Source organism: Melozone crissalis, unplaced genomic scaffold (genome assembly GCF_028551555.1).
Source record: "Melozone crissalis strain CALT ecotype California unplaced genomic scaffold, PUWL_Pcris_2 ptg000005l_1, whole genome shotgun sequence".
NCBI lineage: Eukaryota > Metazoa > Chordata > Aves > Passeriformes > Passerellidae > Melozone > Melozone crissalis.
Window position 1 is genome coordinate 20,922,183 of NW_026535783.1, and position 22,654 is coordinate 20,944,836.

At 41.2% G+C, this 22,654-nt stretch overlaps 1 protein-coding gene across 1 annotated transcript in view; it reads right to left on the bottom strand.

Moving 5' to 3' along the window:
- Window positions 1–5,710: 5,710 nt before the first annotated feature.
- The window catches only part of SNX30 (sorting nexin family member 30), a 49,178-nt gene continuing 32,234 nt past the window's right edge, over window positions 5,711–22,654 (bottom strand). The window contains exons 5-9 of the mRNA XM_054286196.1: window positions 20,299–20,494; window positions 19,415–19,614; window positions 13,752–13,838; window positions 8,265–8,417; window positions 5,711–6,126 (exon numbers count right to left, since the gene is read on the bottom strand). Coding sequence (XP_054142171.1) covers window positions 6,067–6,126; window positions 8,265–8,417; window positions 13,752–13,838; window positions 19,415–19,614; window positions 20,299–20,494 — 696 coding nt within the window. The 3' untranslated portion in view covers window positions 5,711–6,066. The remainder of the gene's footprint in view (window positions 6,127–8,264; window positions 8,418–13,751; window positions 13,839–19,414; window positions 19,615–20,298; window positions 20,495–22,654) is intronic.

Here is a 22,654-nt window from a genome sequence, read left to right on the forward strand (position 1 = left end):
AGCATGCCACAACCTATCAGCCACAAAGCCTCTCGCCCAAGAAGAGATGTTTGCCTTGTTATTTCTGCAGCACACCCCCCATCCTGCAGAGTACGTGCATTAGCTATTGCACACCAGCAGTCCTCAGAGTATTCTCCTCTTTGCTACGCTGGTCAGCAATACCAAAGAGGCACAAGGATATAGGCTAGAAATGAAAGTGGCATTTCCAGACACATCGTTCAGAGTGGAAGTGGAAAGCAGAGGATTGGTTTTCCATTAGTTCCTTCTTGATTGTTCATTCAGAAATCTCAGGGCAGGTCTGTGACTCTGGCTGATGAAACACAGCTGCAAGCCACACGCCACATGCACAGGTCCATCAGCAGAACACACCAGCTCGCCATCTCCGGCAGATGTTATCAGCCCAGCCAATTAATGTTATGTACAAGACCAAATCCCTACAATAAAACACCCCTGAACAGATGTTCATGTTCCTTATTTCTGGGAGAATGTCACACTGGACAGTGCTTCAACAGAGCTCATGCAAGGACTAAGACTCAAGAGCTAATGCTGGTGTTTCAACTCACACCACCACAATGTGCTACTCTTGTCACAGGTAAAGAACAGCTAAGTGTAGCACACAGCTCCTACAGGATTTATGGAATTGTAGGGACACTAATACCATGTAATAGTTACTGTGTTACCAAAGCTTTTATCTGGGTTGGAAAGGAACCTCATACAATACAGCAGCTAGCATGAGATGATGTCACATAAATCCAAACATTAGTCAAAAATGTGGCATGTCTCACAAGGATGTGTCTGCTTACATGCTAATTGACTAGAGGCTTCCAAGGTCCTGGACTAAGTAAAGGGAAGTTAAAAGCCCTTAAATAACTGAAATAATCTGGAGGCAAATCAGACAGCTTCAGTTTGAGCCAGGGGTATAGCAAGCAGAAGTTGGTTCACCATTACACAATCCCTGCCTCTGAGGAAGTTGCTGTCACCCTGTCCCCCCCCATCCATTCCTCCCTCCAATCTTTCCTCAGCTCCTTCACTTTCAGTACCAGAAGTAATGCAACAACAGGTCAGATGATTTCTATTTAGATCAACCATGGAAGATTTTCGGGGAAGGGTATTTCTGCAGTAAGATAGTGAGCTGCTTAACAAAATAAGCACATGCATCATTTCACCAGGGAAGACCACAAAAAATGAAACTTTATTCTAAGTAAAGGAGTCATCTTTTAATACATTTATTGGTCCATTCCATTAAATTAATTGAGGTAAACAAATGGTGCATTTTAAAAAAAATTACACAGTAATATAGAATTACAAACAGTTTTACCTCAAAGCATTTTTCTCCATCAATACTATCTCCATAGTAAACAATGCACAAAGTATATTTAAAGAGATATATGAAAGGGTATAGAAACATGCCAGCACCAGAAGGCAAGACATTTCCTAGCCTGCGAGTCTGAACAGGAGCATAGTTGCCAGATTTGACCAAGTACAGGAAACAAAAGCCTCCTTCCCATTTTTACATTGTTTACTAGCTAATTCGCACAGAGACAAGTATTTTCACAGCTTTCATTTTGTATTTTAATGGTATGAACAGTGACTCTAGTTCTGGTGAGTGGGTTTAGAGTGAAAGCAGAAGAGTCTGGACAAGGAACCAGCACCAAACCAGTCAGTTTGGTCCCCATCACTGACACCTTCCACACAGTGTGTGAAGCTCACAGCCAGCTTGCCTTCACAACTCTCCAGACCTTAGGGAGGGACAGAGGGATACAGGGACAGAGAAGCGAGAGCAAGGACGGTGCTTCTTTATTTTTGTGTTCTGTACAAAAGCCCTTTGGCTCTTATTGTAAGACTGGCCCTCAGCAACTTGTCTCTTTGTGCAGTGGGAATGTTGCACTGGCCACAACGCTGCAGCTTGATCCACATCCCAGCACCAGGTTAAGGTAATGGTTTAGCTTCAAAGCACGGAATACCAAGACCTTCAAAGTAGTCTAGGACAGTGACTAGCCTTGTCTTAGCATGCCATTTACATAAGGGTGATCTACTTGTGCCTCTTTGGAAAGCTTATTATTTTCTGCAAATTTACTGTGCTTTAGGCATGCAACCTTAAAACCTGTCCAGTTCATTACTAAGTACTTCTACAAGTCAGATACTTCAGCAGGACTTTCAAGCGCTAAGCAGAGAAATAAGCACTGCCATTTTCGTTTGTAAATTGGTTCAACAGCACTCCCAAAAAGTTTTAAATGCCACATTCAGTTTGCCAGAAGGCAAGTTTATTCCTGTGATCCCCAGTTTTACTTCACAAGAGGAAAACAAAAATCCAACAAGTAGTAGCAACTTGCCTGTCTTTAAAAAAAAAGTCCTGATTTTCCCTATGTGTTGTTGTAGTAAAAGTTTAATACACCCAAGGAAGGAATGTTCTACCTTCAGAATTTAAGATGACAGAACATCTAATGAGCTAATTTAGTCTATACAATTTTGTACAGTGATAATCAGGACAAGGATTTTCAACAGTCTGCAACAATAATCGTAATGATATCCAGTTAAATTGTGCAAGTTTAACAAAAGCATGGCTCCTGTTAAAGTAATGAACAGTCCCTGCTATCTGGGATAGAATTATTTTGTACCCTTGCATCTGCAGCACTGACAGCTGAAGAAATGTTTCATGAACAGGCTATGCAGAGCCACTGCTTCAAGACTACTGCACAGCGCCTTCACAGAACTGTCTCTGCCACTCCTGCTTTGTTTCTATCAGTTATTCCACTACTTTATCCTCAGAATAAGTTTTAGTGCAGCAAAAATCCAAGTAGATTTCAGTGAGGAATCCATACTTTATTCTTTAATATAATTCACACCAAAACTTTTTGTGTCTTTAGGGCTACACATATTACCTTTTCATTTTTCAATGTATACCTGAAAAAGCCATGATGTTTTAACATCTATGTTTATTGCAAGATTTAGATCCTGATAAAGGTATACATGAACAATGCATGGTTCATTACTGAGCATAGAAATGAGCTCAGTGCCTGCTTCATTGAGCTGGTGCCTCTTAACAGAAGAAACAAACACCACAGAAACGATACAGAAGTAACTGGGCAGCAGTGAATTATGCATCCCCTGCGAGGGCCTTGCCCCGGTTATAGATTATGAGGAAAACTGGGCTGATTTAAGGACTGCTGAAAGAACCACATTTTAAACAGGCTCATAAAAAGGGCACCAACTACTTTTGCTGTCATTTTGGTGCACATGCAGAGAGTCATCTTCAGTGACTCTCTAACATTCAACAAGTGACTCAAAGATGAAGCTCCTGCACTATTCCTGCTTCCCTTTACCAACATCTTCTGTTTCTCCCAGGGAAGTGTAGACCATCCAAAGTAAAGACTTTCATTCTACAAGGACTGCAGGATTACATATCAAGAGTTTCACTGTCAGTTCAGGACTCAACTCCCTTCTAACAGCAGTTATGTGATACAAATGTCATCCTGCATCTTACAGGAATTTCCTGCAACTTTTGTATTTTTCCTGACTGGCATGGTTGCCCCAAACATCACAATCAGGATCCTGCCCACACCTCACCCACAGCCTCTCCCTCAGTCACTTTGTGATTTACAACAGCTCTTCATAAGAACAGACCACTCCACAGTCTGTAGGCACTGAGACCCACCTATGCACACCCTTATTACACTGCAGCAAATCCTCTTGCAGAGGATTCCTCCTTTGAATGCCAAGTTTTAGTGCCTTTGTAAGAGCTTAAGAGGTTTCGGTCCAGATCACATAAGGTAGCTCGATCTTCAGCAGCTCCAGCCTCAACAGTTACATGCTGATTTGAGCTTCACTTGGTACTCTCCACTGTCCATTATGCTTCTCTTGAACAGCTGTGATGTTAATTGCTGAACTCCCCAAAAGCAACACCCATTTCAGTTTGACATAAAGCAAAGCAGGAAGACCCCCTTAGTGTTGTAAGGCATCAGATGAAACCACCTGTAGGAAAGAAATCACCACTCTTTCTACTCATCTTGTGCTGTTTATTTTACGAAGATGGTGGGAAGACTGACTAAATATTAGTTCAAGGTATATTTTGCTTGAGTCCCAGTGATGTTGTAGAGTAACTAACAAAATTCCACTTATTCCACGTTCTTTTTGAACTAAGTCAAAAAGCACGTTGATGTTTCTTCGTGGAAAATGGGGAAGACTGTAACCCTGAAGGACAGACTGTTGGATAGTATGTAAGTGCTTATTCTAGATTGCTTCAAGATGATGCCCTTAAGTACTTCCCCTGAAGTAAGGGGAGTCTGTGATTCTGAACCTAACAGTAACTTAAACCAGAGTTCTCATTTACACCAAAAAGTGCATATTGACAAACTGATCCTAAACAAGAAACATAGTTTGTTTAGTACCACAGAGTTGACAATAAGGCTGAGCCAAAAAGAAAAATTTCTTAAAATGTCTTATATTTTACTTTTTCATGCAGAGAGCACCATCTCATTAGCCTGACAGCTACCACAGTGCTGCAATAACTCATCTTGAGAGTTCCATAAAGCCACCAGGCTGAGAAGGGTGGCTGCATGTTCAGTTAGTCTTTATGAAGGAATAAATTCCAAATCAAACTAGTATCTGGTGGGTACCTTACAGGAGAGCAGAGAAGTTGCACAAAATCAATCACTGCTCACATTCTTTGCAAGAATGTTGCCAGAGAACAAGTAATCACTCCAATTTAGAAAGTAAGCACAGAGTTATTTATTGCCCTAAATCCCAGTATTACACTCATATGAGTCCCAACCCTCCTCACTAGGATTGTTAAATCACGGCAGCATAATGGCCTAAGGCCATTAACACCAAGCAGGCATTTACTTGAGGTTGGATTGCAAGAGCAAGGACAAAAAAAAGGACTAGCAGAAGCAGTTGCAATTCTAAAGGCCAACAGAAACTATTAAGAAAATAGATCTGTAACAAAAGTAGCCCTAAAAAACTTGCCATGTGGTTCAGCAGAGACAGGTATGAACCTAACAGGGTACCCATCTATCCCCCACCAACCCATTTAAGGCAAGTTTCACACACTCTGATGCTTGGTGGAAGGAAGCATTTGACACCTTTTGGCTTTTGGTTGCTGCAAAGAAAGCGTGGAGAAAGGAAAGAGTTCTACTTTTACTAGAGCAGACATCTTAGGTGACCAAGCCTAAAGTGGCTCTAGTAAAACCCATATATAAAGCATGGTGTAAGAGATCTCCACCATGCAACTTCCAGAGCTAGCTTTGGAAAATTAAAGACCCATCCTTCCCCATTCCCCAACCCCTGAAAGGCAGCAGTCCAACTCATTCCCATAGCTAAGCTGGTTTTGATCCCCAAGTCAGTCACAAGTACACTTCAGTCAACTGACATTACTTCATAATCACCAAGGTAAACAAAGATACTCAGTATGAACCAACAGCATGCCACACTCACAAAAACCACAGTTCATGCTTCCATCACCAACCATCTGCAGCTGGTGTTGGTATGGTCTGTCTAGAACCAGCCTGACTCCTGGACAGAAAAGTCTACAGAGACCATTTCATCCAGAGGGAGCACATGGGTGGTAGTAAAACAGAAAATAATCTTTCCCAGCCCTTCTTTATCCATTCAGAAAAAAAAAAAAAAAAAAAAGGAGAAGGATTGGTTAGGGAGTACTGTATCATAGGAATATTTTTTTTTCCAAGCAAACAAAACAGAATGGTAATAAAGATGTCATTTGGCACCTTGCAGTAGAGTTTTATTTTCATCTTTTTAGTGTTCCACTCATCAGTTCCTTCCAGACTAGAGAGGTAAATTTTATCAAGATCCCCATGCACTTTCTCTGTGAACCCCAATCACTCCATAGAATAAAGAAGGAACCATTCAAGATAACTCAAAAAGATGAAACATACCCCAGTTTAAACACAAAAATTGAAGAAAAAAAATTCAAATAGGCTGGAACAGATACTCTGAAAAACTAAGTGCAGCTGTCATTCAGTTAACTTAACAAAAAGAGTCCTCCATACAGTTCCAGTATGACTAGTGGTACTGGGCACAGAAGTGCTAGACTGTCCATGAAGGTACTTCTTATTTGGTCTCTGGCTTGTCTTGCAATAGTGGTATAATTGACTCCCACGCCGTAAGGCACTGAAGAAAGAAAGATTTACAAAATTTAATTTATATCAGTTCATGTGACTTCTAATCAACCCTTCCAGACCAACAGCATGCAAGTAGAAGAAAAGTAATGTGGGTCTTTACAGATTATTACAGAAAGGGGAAAAAAACCCAGAATGTCAAACAGCAAGGAAGCATTAGAACAGCTGAACCTTCCCAACAAATTCAACAAATTCAAGTTTTCCAAAGTCATCAGCTGGCCCAAGCCATTAAAAATCATCAGAACATCCAGGATTTCCAAATACTAACCTAGATTTTTCTAGCTGAAGAATATCACAGCTTTCAGCTAGGCAGATGAACTGTTTTGAGTAGAAATGTACATCTTTGTGGCGTGACTGTGGGTGAAGGCTGATTTGGACACAATGGCAGCTATTACAGACTACCTCCAGCAAACTTATTTGAAAGAAAACATGCATTTAGGGAAGTTAATTCTGAGACACAGTGTATTCCAGTATGGCTCTGAGACTCAATTCCACTAGAGGACAAACTGGTAGTGCCTGGTATAGTGAATTATAAGTGTAGCTTCTGGGTTATTAGAAAGCCACTCCAGGCTTTGGAGTCATTTCCCCAGACACATACACTTATTACTATCCTTGTACTGTATGTTGTTACTGTCTTTCAACCACAAAGAGCACATGGGCAAATGCAGACCGTGGAATCCAAATTATTAAATGCTGAAACTGGGCAAACTCATCAGCAGCTCTTATATCCACAAGTCATTGTTGACAGACATCCTCCTTCTAACCTTGCTGACTGCACTGCAGATGAATAGGGTACTTCTAGTTGTGTACCTTGAAGTGACTGGACACTTTCTTACCAAAAAAACCCTCATTGCTAAAAGCCAAACTAATGTACAGATCTAACTGTCATTGCAGAGGCACTACTGGATGTTCAGCGAAGTCTCTAATATTCTCCTCCACAGCAGCCTTAGACCTGAGAGACCAGGGTGAAGGAAGTTCTGTGTGAGCAGTTATGAACTATGACTGGAAGGGGAAAAGGTACTGCATATAATATTACATGGAGAGGTAACCTAGCACAGGAAGAAGCTTGTAAAACAGATGTGTAAACATGAACAGACAAGATTAAGTATAGTTTACTAGGCAATGCATAAGCCTAGCAGTTCTAGCAGTGTTTAATATTTCATAAATATTTAATACACCTAAAGGGGGCTTATGAGACAGTTGGAGGAGCACTTTTTACAAGGGCTAGTGGTGATAGGAAAAGGGACAGTGCTTTAAACTGGAAGAGGGCAGGTTTAGATTAGACAATTAGGAAGAAATTCTTTACTTTAAGAATAAGAAAACACTGGAACACCCTTCCCTGAGAAGCTGTGGATGCCCCATCTCTGCAAATGTTTTTGGTTCATACTGGATGGGGCTCTGAATCACCTACTCTAGTGAAAAGCATCCCTACCTCTAGCAGGAGGTTGACACTTACATGACCTCTAAGGTCCCTTCCAAACCATTCTGTGATCAATGGTATCAACCACTGCATTGGGCAGCACTGTTCTAGCACAAAGGAAAATTAGATTGGTAGCATATGCAGTTAAATGTCAACGTCCTTTTAATTAAAAATAAAAAAAATCTAACACTAAACCTCAGGTGCAAATGCACCAACTGAAAAAGGGCAGAGGCCAGGTGTTTTCAGGACTAATATACAAGGGACAGAATGATGCACAAAGGGACAGGAATTAGAATAGCTTATACATAGCAGATGTAATCTATATATGAGTCTGTGGCCGTGCATTAACTCATGTAGTTTTGTTCAGAAAAGGCAGAATCAAGGGATTTTCCTACTCTGGTAGTATTACTAGTATGTGCAATTCTGGGTTTTTTTTAATCACTACTGCTGCTGCTCAGTAATTTGTTCAATTCAAAAGTGCAAAACAGACAAGCATGCATGATAAAACGTTGTTAGAGTGCTGACTTGCACAAGACCACTAGTCTTACAGAGTTCACTTGACCACACCTTCCAACTCTGACAAAGAGCAGCTTCAGATGTCTAATATTCTTGTCTTCAAGACAGTGTGAAGATTTCCTGAAGAATTATCACAATTTCAGAGGAAAATATACTACTCTTATTCCGGCCAGTGCTCCAACAGTGACACATACCTTCTCGTAGTACTGGATGTTTTTATCTGCCATCCCCATGAGTAGCTGCCTAAAGTCTTGTCTTTTGTTGTTCTGCCATCTCTCCATATCTGCTTTCAAGTCAGCATTGAAACATTCTACTCGGTCTTGACATTTCTCAACATCTGCGGGTACCTGCAGCAAGATAAATGAAGGTTAAAACTGTCAGTAAGAGTGCTAGATTGCTGAATTAGCTCAAACCTTACTGAGCAGAACTACAGAAGAAAGGGTAAGTTCACAAAGCAGTAGTTATCCTGAATCAGCTGAGTTATGGCTGCAGGGAAAAAGCCATGGTTCTGAACTAGAGAGGATATGAGATTGCTTCATTTGTTTGCTGTTTTTTGAGGTGGTGAGCGCTTGTGCTTGTCCATCTCCATGCCAGATAGAGAGGCGTGGACGAAGCACCTTTTAAAGGCACAGGAAAATCATTCAGCATAAGTAGTGGTACTGAGGGTCACTTCCTAGTGTTTAAACTAAGCAGCTTGGCTCCACAGCAAGCTTTTCTGCTTCCCATTTACAGCTGCAGTAGGAATGTCCCAATTTACACCAGTGTGTATATAACAACTACATTTAAGTTTATCAAAAAAGGTGGATACATCTTGGTATTGACAGCTGCAGAATAAAATTTCTAAGGCCTTAGTTTCTAGCTTCCATTTTACCATTCCAGGCTTCCTGAACAAAATTTAACTGCGCAGCACTCGTGATCATCAACATGGGATTGGCTCATGGACTTTTACGCTCAATAATGGACATGCAACCATGCAAAAGCAACAAACGACATCTTGGAGGACAGCCTGCTGCAAGCTGAGGTAGAGATTTAAATGAATTTTTGACAGTAGTCACTCGCCTACCTCTAGACCAATTCACTTAGTTGGTCTAAAGGTACACACACTTTAGACCAACTAAGTTGGTGTTCTTTGCTTATGTTTTAACTAATGTAATGTATATCAGCAGGCAAATACAGGAATAATTTACTAGTGTTTCCTCAAGCAGGAAAGACAAACACCTTTTTTCCCCTTCTCATTGCTGCATGGTCCACACAGACAGGAATCCTGTAAGGACATGCAGACTAAGCCCATGAGCTCAGAAGAAACTCCTGAATCCTGCTACCAAAGTGAGAAGTGAACGTTTGCTCTGAAAGCTGTGACTTGCACAAAGGCAAAATACAGAATGAAGAACATTTGAAGAACTTTGTGGTAGCTCCTCTCGTACTTGATAGTTTATTAGCAAACTCCCTTTCTGAAGGGTTTGAAAGAAGGAAGAGGATTAACAGACTACATAAGAAAGAAGCTTTTCATGAGCTTCATGAAGCCTACATGAAGTTTGAGGTGGGCTACTATCTTGCAGTTTGGCAAGGTACTCAATTTAGGCAGAAACACACTGACTGTGTTTCTGCTCCAGGACATGGATTAGGACTGATCACTGTATTACTCAAAAAAGGTCTTACATCTGTTATTCAATAAACCAACCTGTTTGGCATGCAGGAGCTCTTTATACTCATGGGATATGAGTACCCCTTTATTCACACAACTGAATTTACACTACAGGCAGCTTGGAGGTTCAGTAGATACTTCTTCTCCCTGCCATGTCTGAGCTCTCTACCTATGGCTACAGAATTCACTCTGCTACAACTCCAGATGAAGTTTCCTCACAGGCTGCAGACAAGAACAACCAAGCCAGTGACTGTAAGATTTAGGAGATGCTCCCCTCAAGGTATGTATGCCTTGCATCATAAGTACTCTGCTATCTTAATGGGGAAAGCTAGGCTATCAAGAGAAATGTTTATGAAGTCTGGAAAAAAAACCACGCAAGATTGTTCTAGACTGGTTCCAACCAGTCTAACTAACCTAGCTTCTAAGCACTCACCAGCTCCCTGCTTCTTCTGCCAGGATCTGAAACCACAATGAAGACACGCAGAAATCTGTTCTTTCTCACATCAAGTCTCTGGCTGGTCAGGCTGAGAGGGCTGTATGAGTTTAGAGCTACAGGGATAACCCAGTGGTCAGGAGATGTGCCACGTGTGCTCTCATTAAGAACAGCAGCTATCTCCAACTAAGTCTCCAAAGACATCATGACAATAGTGTCTGCACATGCAGCAGTCCTATCTGGGTGTGCAAATGCCTTACCTGACAAACTGCAGCTTCCTAGTACATAAATTTCAATTCAGTAGTTACAACAAAATTTGAAGTTAATTAACAGCATTTAAGCACTTTGTATCAGTGAAAACTCAAATGCAAAGAGATATTATATGTTTGTCATCAAATTTAGCCTAAGTTGAAGCATCAAAGCTGATACTTTTATCTGTTTTTACCAATGGAGACACTAAATATTAGCTAACAACTAAGAACCAGGAAGACAGTAGACTGGACTCAGGGAAAATTCTACTTCTTTACTGATACCTGCTCTCAACTACTTAATAGCTCAAAACCCCCTCAAACTTGTTGCTCAAACTCCAACACACTCTTAAAGGGGCCAGGACTATTTTAGTAGTCAATTTCAACTGATGAGAGAGGTATACACAGGCAAGAACTGAGCATAAAGTTGTACATATGTGATACAAAGTTCTGCTTCTGCATCTAACACTCTTCACAATGATTCTGTTCTCTTAAAATCTAAGCTTGCCTAATATCTGTAATTTGGTGTGGTCAATTACAAACAGCGTGTCCACTTTAAAACTCTTCCATATCATCATTACCAAGTAACAAATGGTCCAAAAGTACAACAAATCCAGCATTAATTAGACAACCAATCTTTGCATAAGATATCTCTACCTTCCTAGCTCTTGGGAAACAGTTATCTGTTACAAGGCCTTTTTCCCCCCACCTTCTACTTCAAGTTCTGCACTGCCATATTTACTGTTCCCATAGATCACCACACTTCAAAGCCTTGAGGTAGACAGAATACAACAGATCATCAGAGGCAAACTTCATCTCACCAAAACAAAACCACACCCATCCTTTATTGTGCTGGTTAGATTACTGCAAAATCAGCTCCAGCATGGGTCAGAAATGGGTGAGAGGCATTTCATTACTGCACATGTTAGAAACTGAAAGGCTGCAGACACCACACAAACACCATGATGCTACTGGTAAACACTACCCACACTGTGGTGACTTTTGGTGTAAGCTTCAGCATTCTGAGCAGTACCTGCTGACAGAGAGCCACAGAAGCACTACAAGCCTTCTGCACTCACAGCCCACTGAGCTCTAGGCTGATCTCACTGCCAGAACAATCTAATGGCCTGGTGAGCTCTGTGATGCCAGGCTGGGTGTGTGCACAGGAGTCCCAGAATGCCCTCCAGTGAGAGATTTTTAAGTAGTGATAGGCTTATCTTTCAAGATCTAAAAAAAGGCCTTTGATCTCTTAAGGTTTTGTTTGGGATCTTTTAAGATAATTTCAACCAAATCAGCAAATATGCCAAGGAAGACAAACGTCATTCCATAACATGACCCTCTGTAGCACTGTGTGTTCTATATGGCTTTTATTGTAAAGTTGGTTATTTTTATAAGTTAAGATTTTAGTTTGACCCTCGGTTCCTCCCATGTTCTCCCTCATAATGGTTTGTTCCTGAGTTGTTTATCCCTTATTTTCCCACCAGTTACCTGTCCATCATTGTAACTACCCCCACCCTTTATTTCGAGAATTTTCGATGTCAATCATCCCTTACTTAAGATATGATTTTTCTCCTGAGTCTTTTCCCTCCCCTGTGCCATTCTTATTGGTTCAGTTGTGTCCCTCGCTCCTCCCCTGAGCTTCGTTCATTGGTTCCCCCGTGTCTCCTCCTGTCACGCCCATCCCCTTTATCAGTGCTTCCCGAGCTGTCATTCTCTGACACCGTCACTGGCCCCGCCTGGATCAGTAAAGTGCCTTGGCACCCATATGTGTGTCTGCTCCTTCCTGCCTTCCTTCCTTCCTTCACCTCAGTGCTTTGCAGTCCTGCTCTCGCCTGCGTCACCACGTCGCAGACGGAGCCACTGCTCGGGGGTGCGAGAACCTGGGAGTGCCGGGATTCGTGGTGACACCGGCCACTCTGGGAGCGGCTAGCCGGCACCCGTCAGCTCCTGTGGCTGCGGGACGAGACTGCAACCCTCTGCCAGCTTTTAGTTTACAGCATGTCATAGCTAGGAGACCTTGCTGAGTATAAGATATGCTTCTAGGCACAGCTCTGAGCTATCAGCTCTTACAGGTAATGACATATCCTCCAGCTGGAAAGATTCTGAAAACCCCAGAGATAGTATTTTGTGAACATGCAAGGAGTTCTACACAGTTTGTTCAACTTCATCCCGTAAATGACACAAACTACTTATGTTACAAAAAGGTAAAACAGTTGCCAAAAAATATTCTGATACTCTGAAGAGGTAAGTATTCAAAAAAGTATTCCAAAAGTTATTCAAAACAATCCCTCTGAGGTATGAGATCCAAAGGACTTTTAACATGCGCAAGATTGGTACAGTGAAATGTCTAAGAACCAGCTTGCTGGATATGTAGATTTAGTTCCCTCCATCCTAGATACAACTGCTAGCACCTGTTTATACAAAACTACACAAAGGAAGTTGAGTGTATACCACACCAGCCAGCAGAGAGGCAGGTAGTAGATCCAAATACAGGAGCAACACAAAACACCTAGTACACCGCTATTTTTATAGCCAGAAGATCAGAAAAACACTTTAGCATTTCTGTGCTCTCATCCTCTTCAGCTTCTTAGATTCAAAATATTATGTGAACCTACTGTAGAGCGAACGTTATTGTATAGTAGTCATAATACTGGAAAGTCACCCATTAATTATTAACACAAATATAAGGGGAACCAAAAACCTCCAAGCAGAGGAAGGGAACAAACCCTATTGCCATCATCAGTTAAAGCTGCAGTGATTTAAGAAAAGGCTCTTGCACTGTGTTTCATGCAGAAGCGGGTGGCAGCATAAGCACATCAGTTCACAGCTTTGCTTTTGCATGGTGCCCAGCCAAAACCTGTCATCCAGTGACACGTGCCATCTCTGTTCAGCACCACACAGGTAGAGCTCCCTAGTAGAAAGGGCAAAATAAGGAGTTTTCCACAGCCAAACCCAGGGTTCTGGAACAATACAGTTTCACAGTGCCAGGGATAGGACTTTAACTCAGAGAGCTGGCATACTGCTGAGTCACCAGGGACTGTTCTACCACTGCTTTGTTAACCTGTCACTGAACAGTCCAACTGACTGCTGTCTGTTGTTGAAGTTGTTACAGAGTCATCCTGCTCTGAACTGTGAGAGATCAGTTGTCCAGAAGTTGTTAGACAAGTTATGTATATTTATACTTAGGTCTTTATTTTACACCAGCTTGCCAACAACAAATTTCTGTTGTGCCAGTAACTGCTTAAACTGCAAAGAAGCCCCCAGATCCAGGAAAAAATCAAGTTCTGCTTCTCCATTCTTTTCAGGAAGTACTGTAAGTGCAAACTGTTTTTGTAGATCAATTTTAAGTGCTAACCTTTGGACGGTCTTCTCTTTTCAAGGCTACTGCTTCCAGTTTTGCTTCATACTCCGCTTGAACTTGGTCCCTTTTCTTCAAAACATTCTATGGGCAAGAGAAAAGAGAGCTGTGAAGGGATCCTCTTGTTCCTTCCCCCAGGCCACAAGAAACTCTAAAGTGATACATCTTCAGTGCCAAGTAAGCCCAAAGTCAGACTTCCAGATATACTTTGTCCTATTTTACAGCATTTAGGGAGTAGCTTTTAATAATGAACAGCACTTGCTCTCCATCAGCCGGCAGGGGCAGATAAAATTCAACATTTGGATAAGCTGGCGGCATGCAATATAGAAGCAATCATGAAACCACTAATATAATCCTGAGCAAGTAAATTCAATTAATCAGTTGACCTATTACTACCATGAAAAGGATACAAACAAAACCATCAAAGCTGAGAAGGACTAATGCAAAGTTTCAGATATCCTCAAGCAGCAGACAGACAACAGCATTGGCTAAGAGACAGGAAGACCATCACAGAAGGTATCACAAATCCCTTTTCACTTGCAAAGACTCTTCAGAATCCTTTAAAGCAAGCTGTCACATTCTAGTGTTAGAGCAAAAGCAAGCCTTTATTTTAGATCAGTTGGGGGGGGGGGTAAGCTGTTGGTTTCATTAAAAAAAAAAGAAAATTATGAAAAGGACAATTTACATGAAAAGCACTGGACTACCTGAGAGAGCTTCTCAAGCAGTAAACATCTTATTGACAGAGTATTTTCAAAATAGAGAGCCAAAGATGCTACCCTTAGCTTGTACTAATCCACAAAGAACTTCACCAAGTTTATATTACAATCTTACAGTTTGAAAATAACCACAGGAATTAGTCTTTCTAAAAAACAAAGAGCTTCCTGTCTGCAAGAGCAGGCAACTTACCACTTCAGGTTTCACAAAGAAACAACTCGCATTTTTTAATTACTCTGTTGATGCAAAGTTATTATTAAAAGTGCTCAGAGGGAAGTCAACCAACACTCTCCGTAAGTTTGAAATTCTCTTGCAGCTAACTTGGCTTTGAGTCTTCCCTTCTGCCACCGAGAAGGAATTGTCCCATTAGGACACCAAGTGGTAACTAGTCATTGCAACAGCTCCAGACAAGGCTAGTAACACAGGACTAGTCATGTGCACTGCTGCCTACAGAAACACGCTTTTAAAAAAGTAGCTCCTCTAACAGCCAATCTAGATCTAATTAAGAGCAACTAAGGACATACATATATCTACTAATCATCATCCCTCTCCTCCTTCTTAAGCCAAGAGAAGGTCACCAATGCAGCTGCTCTAGATTAGGGATGCTCAATGCATTATAAATGGGAATGGCATTCCATCCACAAAGCTACTATTAGATTAGTCAATAAAAAGAGGGCAAACCTGAATAATTCACCTTCAAGAGCTCAACTCTCCCTTTTGTTCCAAAAAGGATGCAGAATCGTACCACTGGTTGCGTTTGGTTGAAAAACCACAACACTGACCCTTCTTTCTGGAATCTATACAACTATGTGGGATGGCATTTAAGTGATTGAGGTTACCAATGCAACAAAAGTCTGAGAGATTTAATAGATATTTCTACTTTGTATTGCCTCTTGAACCTGAACCAACTGAAATTTCTTCTGTGGAAAACAACTGCCTCCAGCAATTGCATTTTGCCTTTAGAAGCCTGGAGTTAGTGCAAGAAGCTGAATCTATATCAGGAGTAGCCAAGGATTAACAGTTATTGGTAAACTGGATTCAAAGAACAGGTGTCTTAATTCCCCTTAAGCGCTCACGTGCACCTACTGGGGACCACTAATAATGAGCTTGTGAATACGGTTTTAAGTGTCCAGTAATGGCTGACCTGTAGGTAATGAAAAAAATATTGCCCTCCCTTTCACTTGTCCCATATTTTCCTCTGGCACCTCTAAGCAATCTCCTCTGTTCTAGATTGATGCCTTGATGCTTTAGCAGCAATTATGAAAAGCTCTGCATCAAGTATCCTCAAAATTACCACAGACCATGCAATACTCATTAAGGCCTCACTCAGAGGGAAAAAAAGTTTTTTTAAAAAAAAAAGTTGGAAGAAACCAAACTCAAAACTAAAAAACCTCAATCAACACACTTCAGTTATTTCAGGTCAGAACTAAACCAGTGGTGTCTGAGCATGAAAGACTTAGCCTAGTTTCAGCAGGTGCTTCACTATTTTGTATTTAGTTGAAACATTCCACCTTGGCCCACACAGAGCTTCAGGAGCTTGCCATCAGCCTCTTACCACAAATTTAAATTTCAATCCTGTTTGCACACTCCATAGCTTCCTACTGTGACTAAACATCTCAAGAGGATCTCTAGTTACTCCATGCCCTTAAAGACACAGTTACCTACTAGTGTGGTGCTTGCTTTAAACATGCCTTAAAAGTAATGTCCAAGAACACCCCGGGGGATCACCTCACATGATAAACCTTTACAGCAATGTTGAGCAAACAGAAGTCATGTAACATCCTAATATCTGCACTGAATCATGTATAGGAGATTTTGTCCTCTGCATATGCCTCCCAGGGCAACACCAATGTACATCAGCAAATGTGGTACCACGTGTGCTGACAAGGGCCTCGCTGCACCAGGAAATGAGACATCACCCTTGCCATGTAATAGAAACCATAGAATACCAGGCTGGAAGAGACCTCAAGGATTAGCTCATCCTACCCTTCTTGGCAAAAGTACGGTCTAGACAAGATGGATCAGCAGCCTGTCCAGCTGGATCTTAAATGTGTCCAGTGTTGGGGAATCCACCACTTCCCTGGAGACATTATTCCAAAGGATGATTGTTCTCATTGTGAAAATTCTCCTCTTGTGTTCAATGAAAATGTCCCCAAGAGTAATTTGCACTAATTGTCCTGTTTTTCCATCGGTCTCCTTGTGAAAAGGGAGCTTTAATCATATTTGTACTCAATCCTTAAATACTGGTTAGGTGGTGGTAAGATTTTCCCTAAGCCTTCTTTCTCAAGGTTGAACATAGCCAGCTCTCTCAGCCCTTCCTCATACAGCAGGCTTCTCAGCCCCTTGACCATCTTTGTGGTCCTCTTCCAGACCCGCTTCAGCTTACTTGTGTGCAGCAGGAATAAAAACTGAACACAGTTGTGGCCTAACCAGTGCAGAGCAAGGCAAGTAATTTGGAAAGGGTCTCTTCCAGACACTTCCAGCACACATTTTAACTCAAGGACACAACACCAGCTTCTGCCCTGTTCTGTAAATCTTTCAAACAAATCCAGAAGCCAGGCTTCCCTCGAAACAACCAATATTCTATTCAAGCAGAACTACTGGGGTGCAGTTCCCTCAGGCTCTTCTCCTTAGGTACAAGAGTGCTCCTGAAGACATCAAGGCCTCTCCGTCTCTGAGCAGTGACAATAATCTGGCAGTTCTTACTCAAGGGACATTCAGCTACAGACTGCTCTGTAGATCATGTTCCCACACCTACACCAGTGCTACAGTGTACAACAAAGAAAGCTAACCAAGGTTTCACTGAACTCCTAGTACCTGAGGAGTTACCTTCCATCAAGTACCCTGTGCAAAAGATATGCTCTGAAAGAACAAAACAGACTTTCATCTCACAAGCAGTCCTCACAGCAGCTGATAAAGAGGAATGCACTGCTAGTGAAGAGGACCACCCTTTCAACAGAAAGTCTCCTGCACTCCAAGGGTGCACTCCTTACTAACCTTGGTTACTTACTTAGCGTTACAGATTCTGCAAGGACAGTTCAGTAGCTGCTCATTCAGAAACAGAAACAGGCTGCTGTTTTCTAACAGAAGAAAACTGCACTCTGTAGCACCTGACAGAGTTCAGTTTTGCTATTTGAGAAGAAAGGAAAATACAAACCGTCTGTCTTGGCTAACAGTAGTTTTTGTTCTTGATTTCCAAATTTTTAGACTGAGTAAAGCTAATAAGATGTCCAAGCCAGACACTAAACAGTGTAATTCTTTAGAGCACTAAAGTCAAATCAACATTCTAAACAGTTCAAGTTATAAAGCAAGGGTTTCTTTAGCTGAACAAGTACTTTAGACAGTAAAGTAACTGTTGGCTTGGAGACAGTGCCATTCTAAAAGGGCTGTTAAAGACCAAAAGGAAGCCTAGGTGCAAGTCTGTAATGCTGCTCTGCCTGTGGCAAGTGGTGGTTATCCGCCTAAAGTACCTCTTCAGCTGAAGAAACCCTGGCTTTCAGCTTAAAAACACTTCCCCTGCTGTATTTTTGAAGAGCACCTCTCACAATTCAGCTTGCCCCTTCAGATGCCATCTTTGGTAGGCATTTTTAGCATTAAAGCCAGATGTTCTGAGTTAAAGTATTTAATCACTAGCCTCATGCTCTGTTTATTTGTAATCACACTCCATCCACCTCCAATTCCTACAGTCCAAACATCCCAAGACAAGGCTTCCTACAGCTCACTCTGTTCAAGCAATACTTTACTGTTAACAGACCCATAAAGAAAATACAACTTATTCATGCTGGGGCCAAATCCATGGTGACAAAAGCAAAGAATATACCCAGCGAATTAGTGCAAAGCCACCTGCAAGAATACTTAAACCACACAGATGTACAACTCCTGAAGCTGGGAAAAGACATCTACAAGAAAGTGTTTAAATTCTCAGTTTGAGAAGCATAGGATGACATTAAGATTAAGACAGAGAAGGACTACCATGTTCAGACTGTAAGTTTACAGTCTGAACATGGTAGTCCTTCTCTGTGGGCTATTAGGTCTGTAAAGGAGTGCATATCACAGCCTTGTAACAGTTGTTCCAAATGGTAATTCTTCAGAAGGAACTTGTCTGCTAGTACCCCATAATGGGACTGGTATTTACATATGGCACACATACTGTGCCACAGGCAAGATGTGAAAAGCTCTGATGGATAAACTAAAGTCCTTGATATAATTTTTTAGTGAAGTTAACTCAGTAATTCTTTTCCCCATTAGATGTGATTGATTACCAACGCTCCATAACTTCAAGAGAATAAAACCCACATTAAAGTAGCTTTTATTATGTCTGCATAAGCAGTAAAACATCAAGTTCTTAAAAATTATGAGTCACAGAATACCATCTTTAAGCAGTTACTTGGTATGCAGAACTTAACAACAGACATATCATGCCCAGGGTATGGGGATGACAGAGGAAGCAATATCTGTCATTTGGACACATGGTTCTAAAACAAGGCACCCAACTCTGCTTCATACGAATGATATAAACTGCTAATGCTGTAATTCCTGTTGGACCCCACAGTGACTCTGTAGCGAAGCAGTGAAGAGCTGAAGCGCAACTAGCTTCAATTCAAAGAAAGATTCTAGGCAGCCACTGGAAGTCTCCTATAGAGTACCATCTGCCAAGCCAATGAAGGGGCAACTCATTGGTTATTGTAGGGCGCACATGTTGTGTACACCCTGCAATACTGACCCTAACTTGATTGAAGAGCAGAGCAGACAGATAATGCTATTCATGCAGTACCCTGCTATTAAACACACCTAGGTTTGTTTTGACTATGAAAATATCCTCCTACTTAATGTATTATTTACTTCCCCACTTTTCCCACGACCACCATTTCTCACTGTTCAAAACAAACGAACTTGCTAATTCCAGGCAAACACGACAGCGCTTTCTGCCACAGGGCTCTCTTTACCTTCATGGACTCAGCATACAATATATATTCCCTAAGCACAGGCAGGAAGTCTTCTGTCATGTCCTCACTGAGCTCTTCAAGAGCTGTGCAGCAATTCCCAATACAAGCAGATACTCCTTCCAGTGGCTCTGATAGCTCAACCTCCAGCCCTCCCCAGGTTGAATAAACAGGTCCATATTCTCGTAGTTCCACCAAGTATTCTACAAGAGGCAGATGAAAAAATACATTAACAGAGTCAGAGCAAGGCACAAAGATGAGCAAACACAAAATAGGTGAAATCACACAACAATTTCCAATAACACATATCCCCACAGGGAGTCAAGACTTGTGTTACTACATTAGCTTCTTGATAGACTAATAGAGCTCTGTGGCTGCACAGGTGACAGGTTCAAGTTGTCTCTTTCTTAACTTACCATTCCTACAGACTTCCAATACAAAGACTCTTGCACCTGTGCAGTAGCCAAGGCCAGTTTTTTAAACATACATAAAACCTAACTCTACTAAGATAGACTTGTAAAGCTTGTCTTCGTCTAGGAATTCCATCTGTACTCCTCCAGGTGAAATCTACAGGTTATCTCACCTGTAATCTTTCAAAAATTTTCCAAAAAATTACTCCAGAAATCTTTCAAAAAATTACTCCAGTAAGACTGTAGGTTGGTATAAAAAGTTCAACTTTAAAACAAGATTTAAATTGAGCTAATATCAGATACTGTGTTAGGTTTTGGGCCTTTCTAAAATCTGGAACAGGCATTAGATTTTGCCCTGTGTGTGACTTATTACGGGCCAGAATCATCAACACAAATTGTCATGATCATTCTGTCACCCAGAATAAGACACAGAACATTCGACCTGGAGTATTATGATGGAACACCCTGTGTCCTTACCCAACTGTTCCTTGATGATCCGTTGTGCTATTCTGTCAATGGTACCAAGCTTTAGAGAGAATGTGTCCAGATAATCCCCAATGGCTGCAAACTCCAGTGGACGACTTCTTAATTTGTAGCCTCCTGTAACGTATTTGACAGACTCCCCCATCTTTGACAGCAAAGCCATTCCTTGCTTTTTGTAGGCATTAAGATCCTAGGAATTAAAATGAACAAACAACAAAAAAGAAACAAAAAAGAATATGTTTAGGAATACTCACTTATATGTTTAAATATCAATACAGTGAAGGATACTTTCCAGTCAAGATCACATCTTTTGAAAGCAACAGATTACACGTGACACACAGCCTTGAACAAAGGCTTTCTACAAGCAGTACAGCTGAGCACAGCTTCAAGGCTCCATGAAGATAAATTATCCAGGAGAATAGTATGAAATACATTAGAAATAAGTAAGTAGGCCAATTTTGCATATGGCCATACTTTCCCATCTTCCTCTACTCTCACCAGGGAAGCAAGCTTTTTAACAGTTCTGGTTCCACCAAAACATTTCACATCATTCATCTCCACATACTTCTAAGTCAATACCAGTATTAAACAGATGCACCAGCTGGCTCTACTGACCTACTACAGAGCTACACACTGCACACCTATTCAGTAAGCAGCCTCCTCACTCCAGTTCTGTGGTCAAACAGGAGGCAGGTGAAGACTGCAAGCAGAAAAAATGCAGCATGAGGAAACCAGCAAAACTTCTCAGCAAGAGAGACTGTAGCTCAGGCTGGGTCAGATGCATCCATCTTGCTGCACAGAAAGTGTAAACCTCCTTCTCACTCCTTTACACATTTGCATAAACCAACTTTCAGATTATCTGTGCTAACAAGACTGCTACTCTACAATTTTCATGGGATTTCACCCTAAGAGTACACCAGAAAAAAATGGTTTTAGTTAGTCAAAACGTTGACAATGTTTACTTTTACTTCTTCCAGCAGAGGTCAGTATTCAACATCTCAAAACAGGCTCAGGAGCTATAGTTTGGTTATCCTATGGAGCCTGAGGAAGAGATGTGTTCAAACCAAGTAGGCTGTAGAGATCAAGAATTCAGACGTATTACTACAGACGAGACTAAAAGCTTAAGTGTTCTTAAAATAAAAACCCAAAAAACAAATAAACAATAGCCATCTTCAAAACATCTACTATGGTATTCCTTCCCAGTACTTAATGTAAGTCAAATGTAAGCCTGATTAAGAAAACCTGACATCTTAGCAGCTACTGTAATCCTCAATTATGTTTGCATTTAAATGCAATTTAATTTTTTCTTTCCACATGTCATCAATATGAGCTGCAAGCAGTTATCAGAAAAGATCCTTGAACTCAAAATTATTCACTCACTCTCTCAAGCATTCTGGTATGTTACACGTCCAAAGAGGGAATATGAAGAAATGTTGGTCTCTCTTCTTCAACCAGGTTTTTCCTGTAGTAACTAAATTCTGAAATCCTAGCACACTGAACTGACACCTCACTGCTTCACTAGACCAGGTTCAAACATTAGAACCAGTCAGCAGAACAGGCATCCTTTCCCCAGGATGCTCTGTAATCTCAAGGCAAACTCTTCCTAAAGCAGAGAATGAAGCCCTTGACATTCATTTCACAGGGATGGCAGAAGACAAATACAGCAGCTAAGAAAGCTGCATTGTGCTTGGACAGATCAAAAGAGGAACGAGCTATAAGATATTTAAAGAAATTCTGCATTTCTGGCTTGTTTCAGTGGGTAATTTCACCATGGAGGGGAAATAAAAACACTGGAAATTGGTTATTAACAGCAAGCAAAGCATGAACCTGAAGTGAGCTCAAACATCACATTTAAGTGAGCTAGAGTAATGTGACTTTGGAAAGGCATACCTTTACAGCATTTCTCACCCATCTGGTAAAACCCAAGCATAGCTGCAAGTCCTCCTAGTCTTATTTGAAATGCAGTTCTAAAGAAAGCCAAAGAATATTGCACTATTCCTGCATGAGTCATGCAGAAGAGATGCATGAAATTGTTGGCTGAGAACAAATAAGAATGAGGCCTCCATGCTTAGTTTTGAGGGCATCAAGTGCAAGCAGTATAAAAAGAACAGACAAGAAAAAAAGTCAAGAAATTCACAAGCTTTTGTACAAGGGAGACTTTTCTTCCTCTCCCCCTTCCCTCCTCCCCAAAAGAGGATTTTAAAGTCTACAGTTTTCTGAATTTTTATTCTCTCTTGCATAATAGGATTACATGCTACAAAACAAGAAGGTCTTGAGAATTCAATTTATCAATCTGCAGAGAGGATTCCTCTGCCCTTCAAGCACAGAGAACCCATACTCTTGTCACACA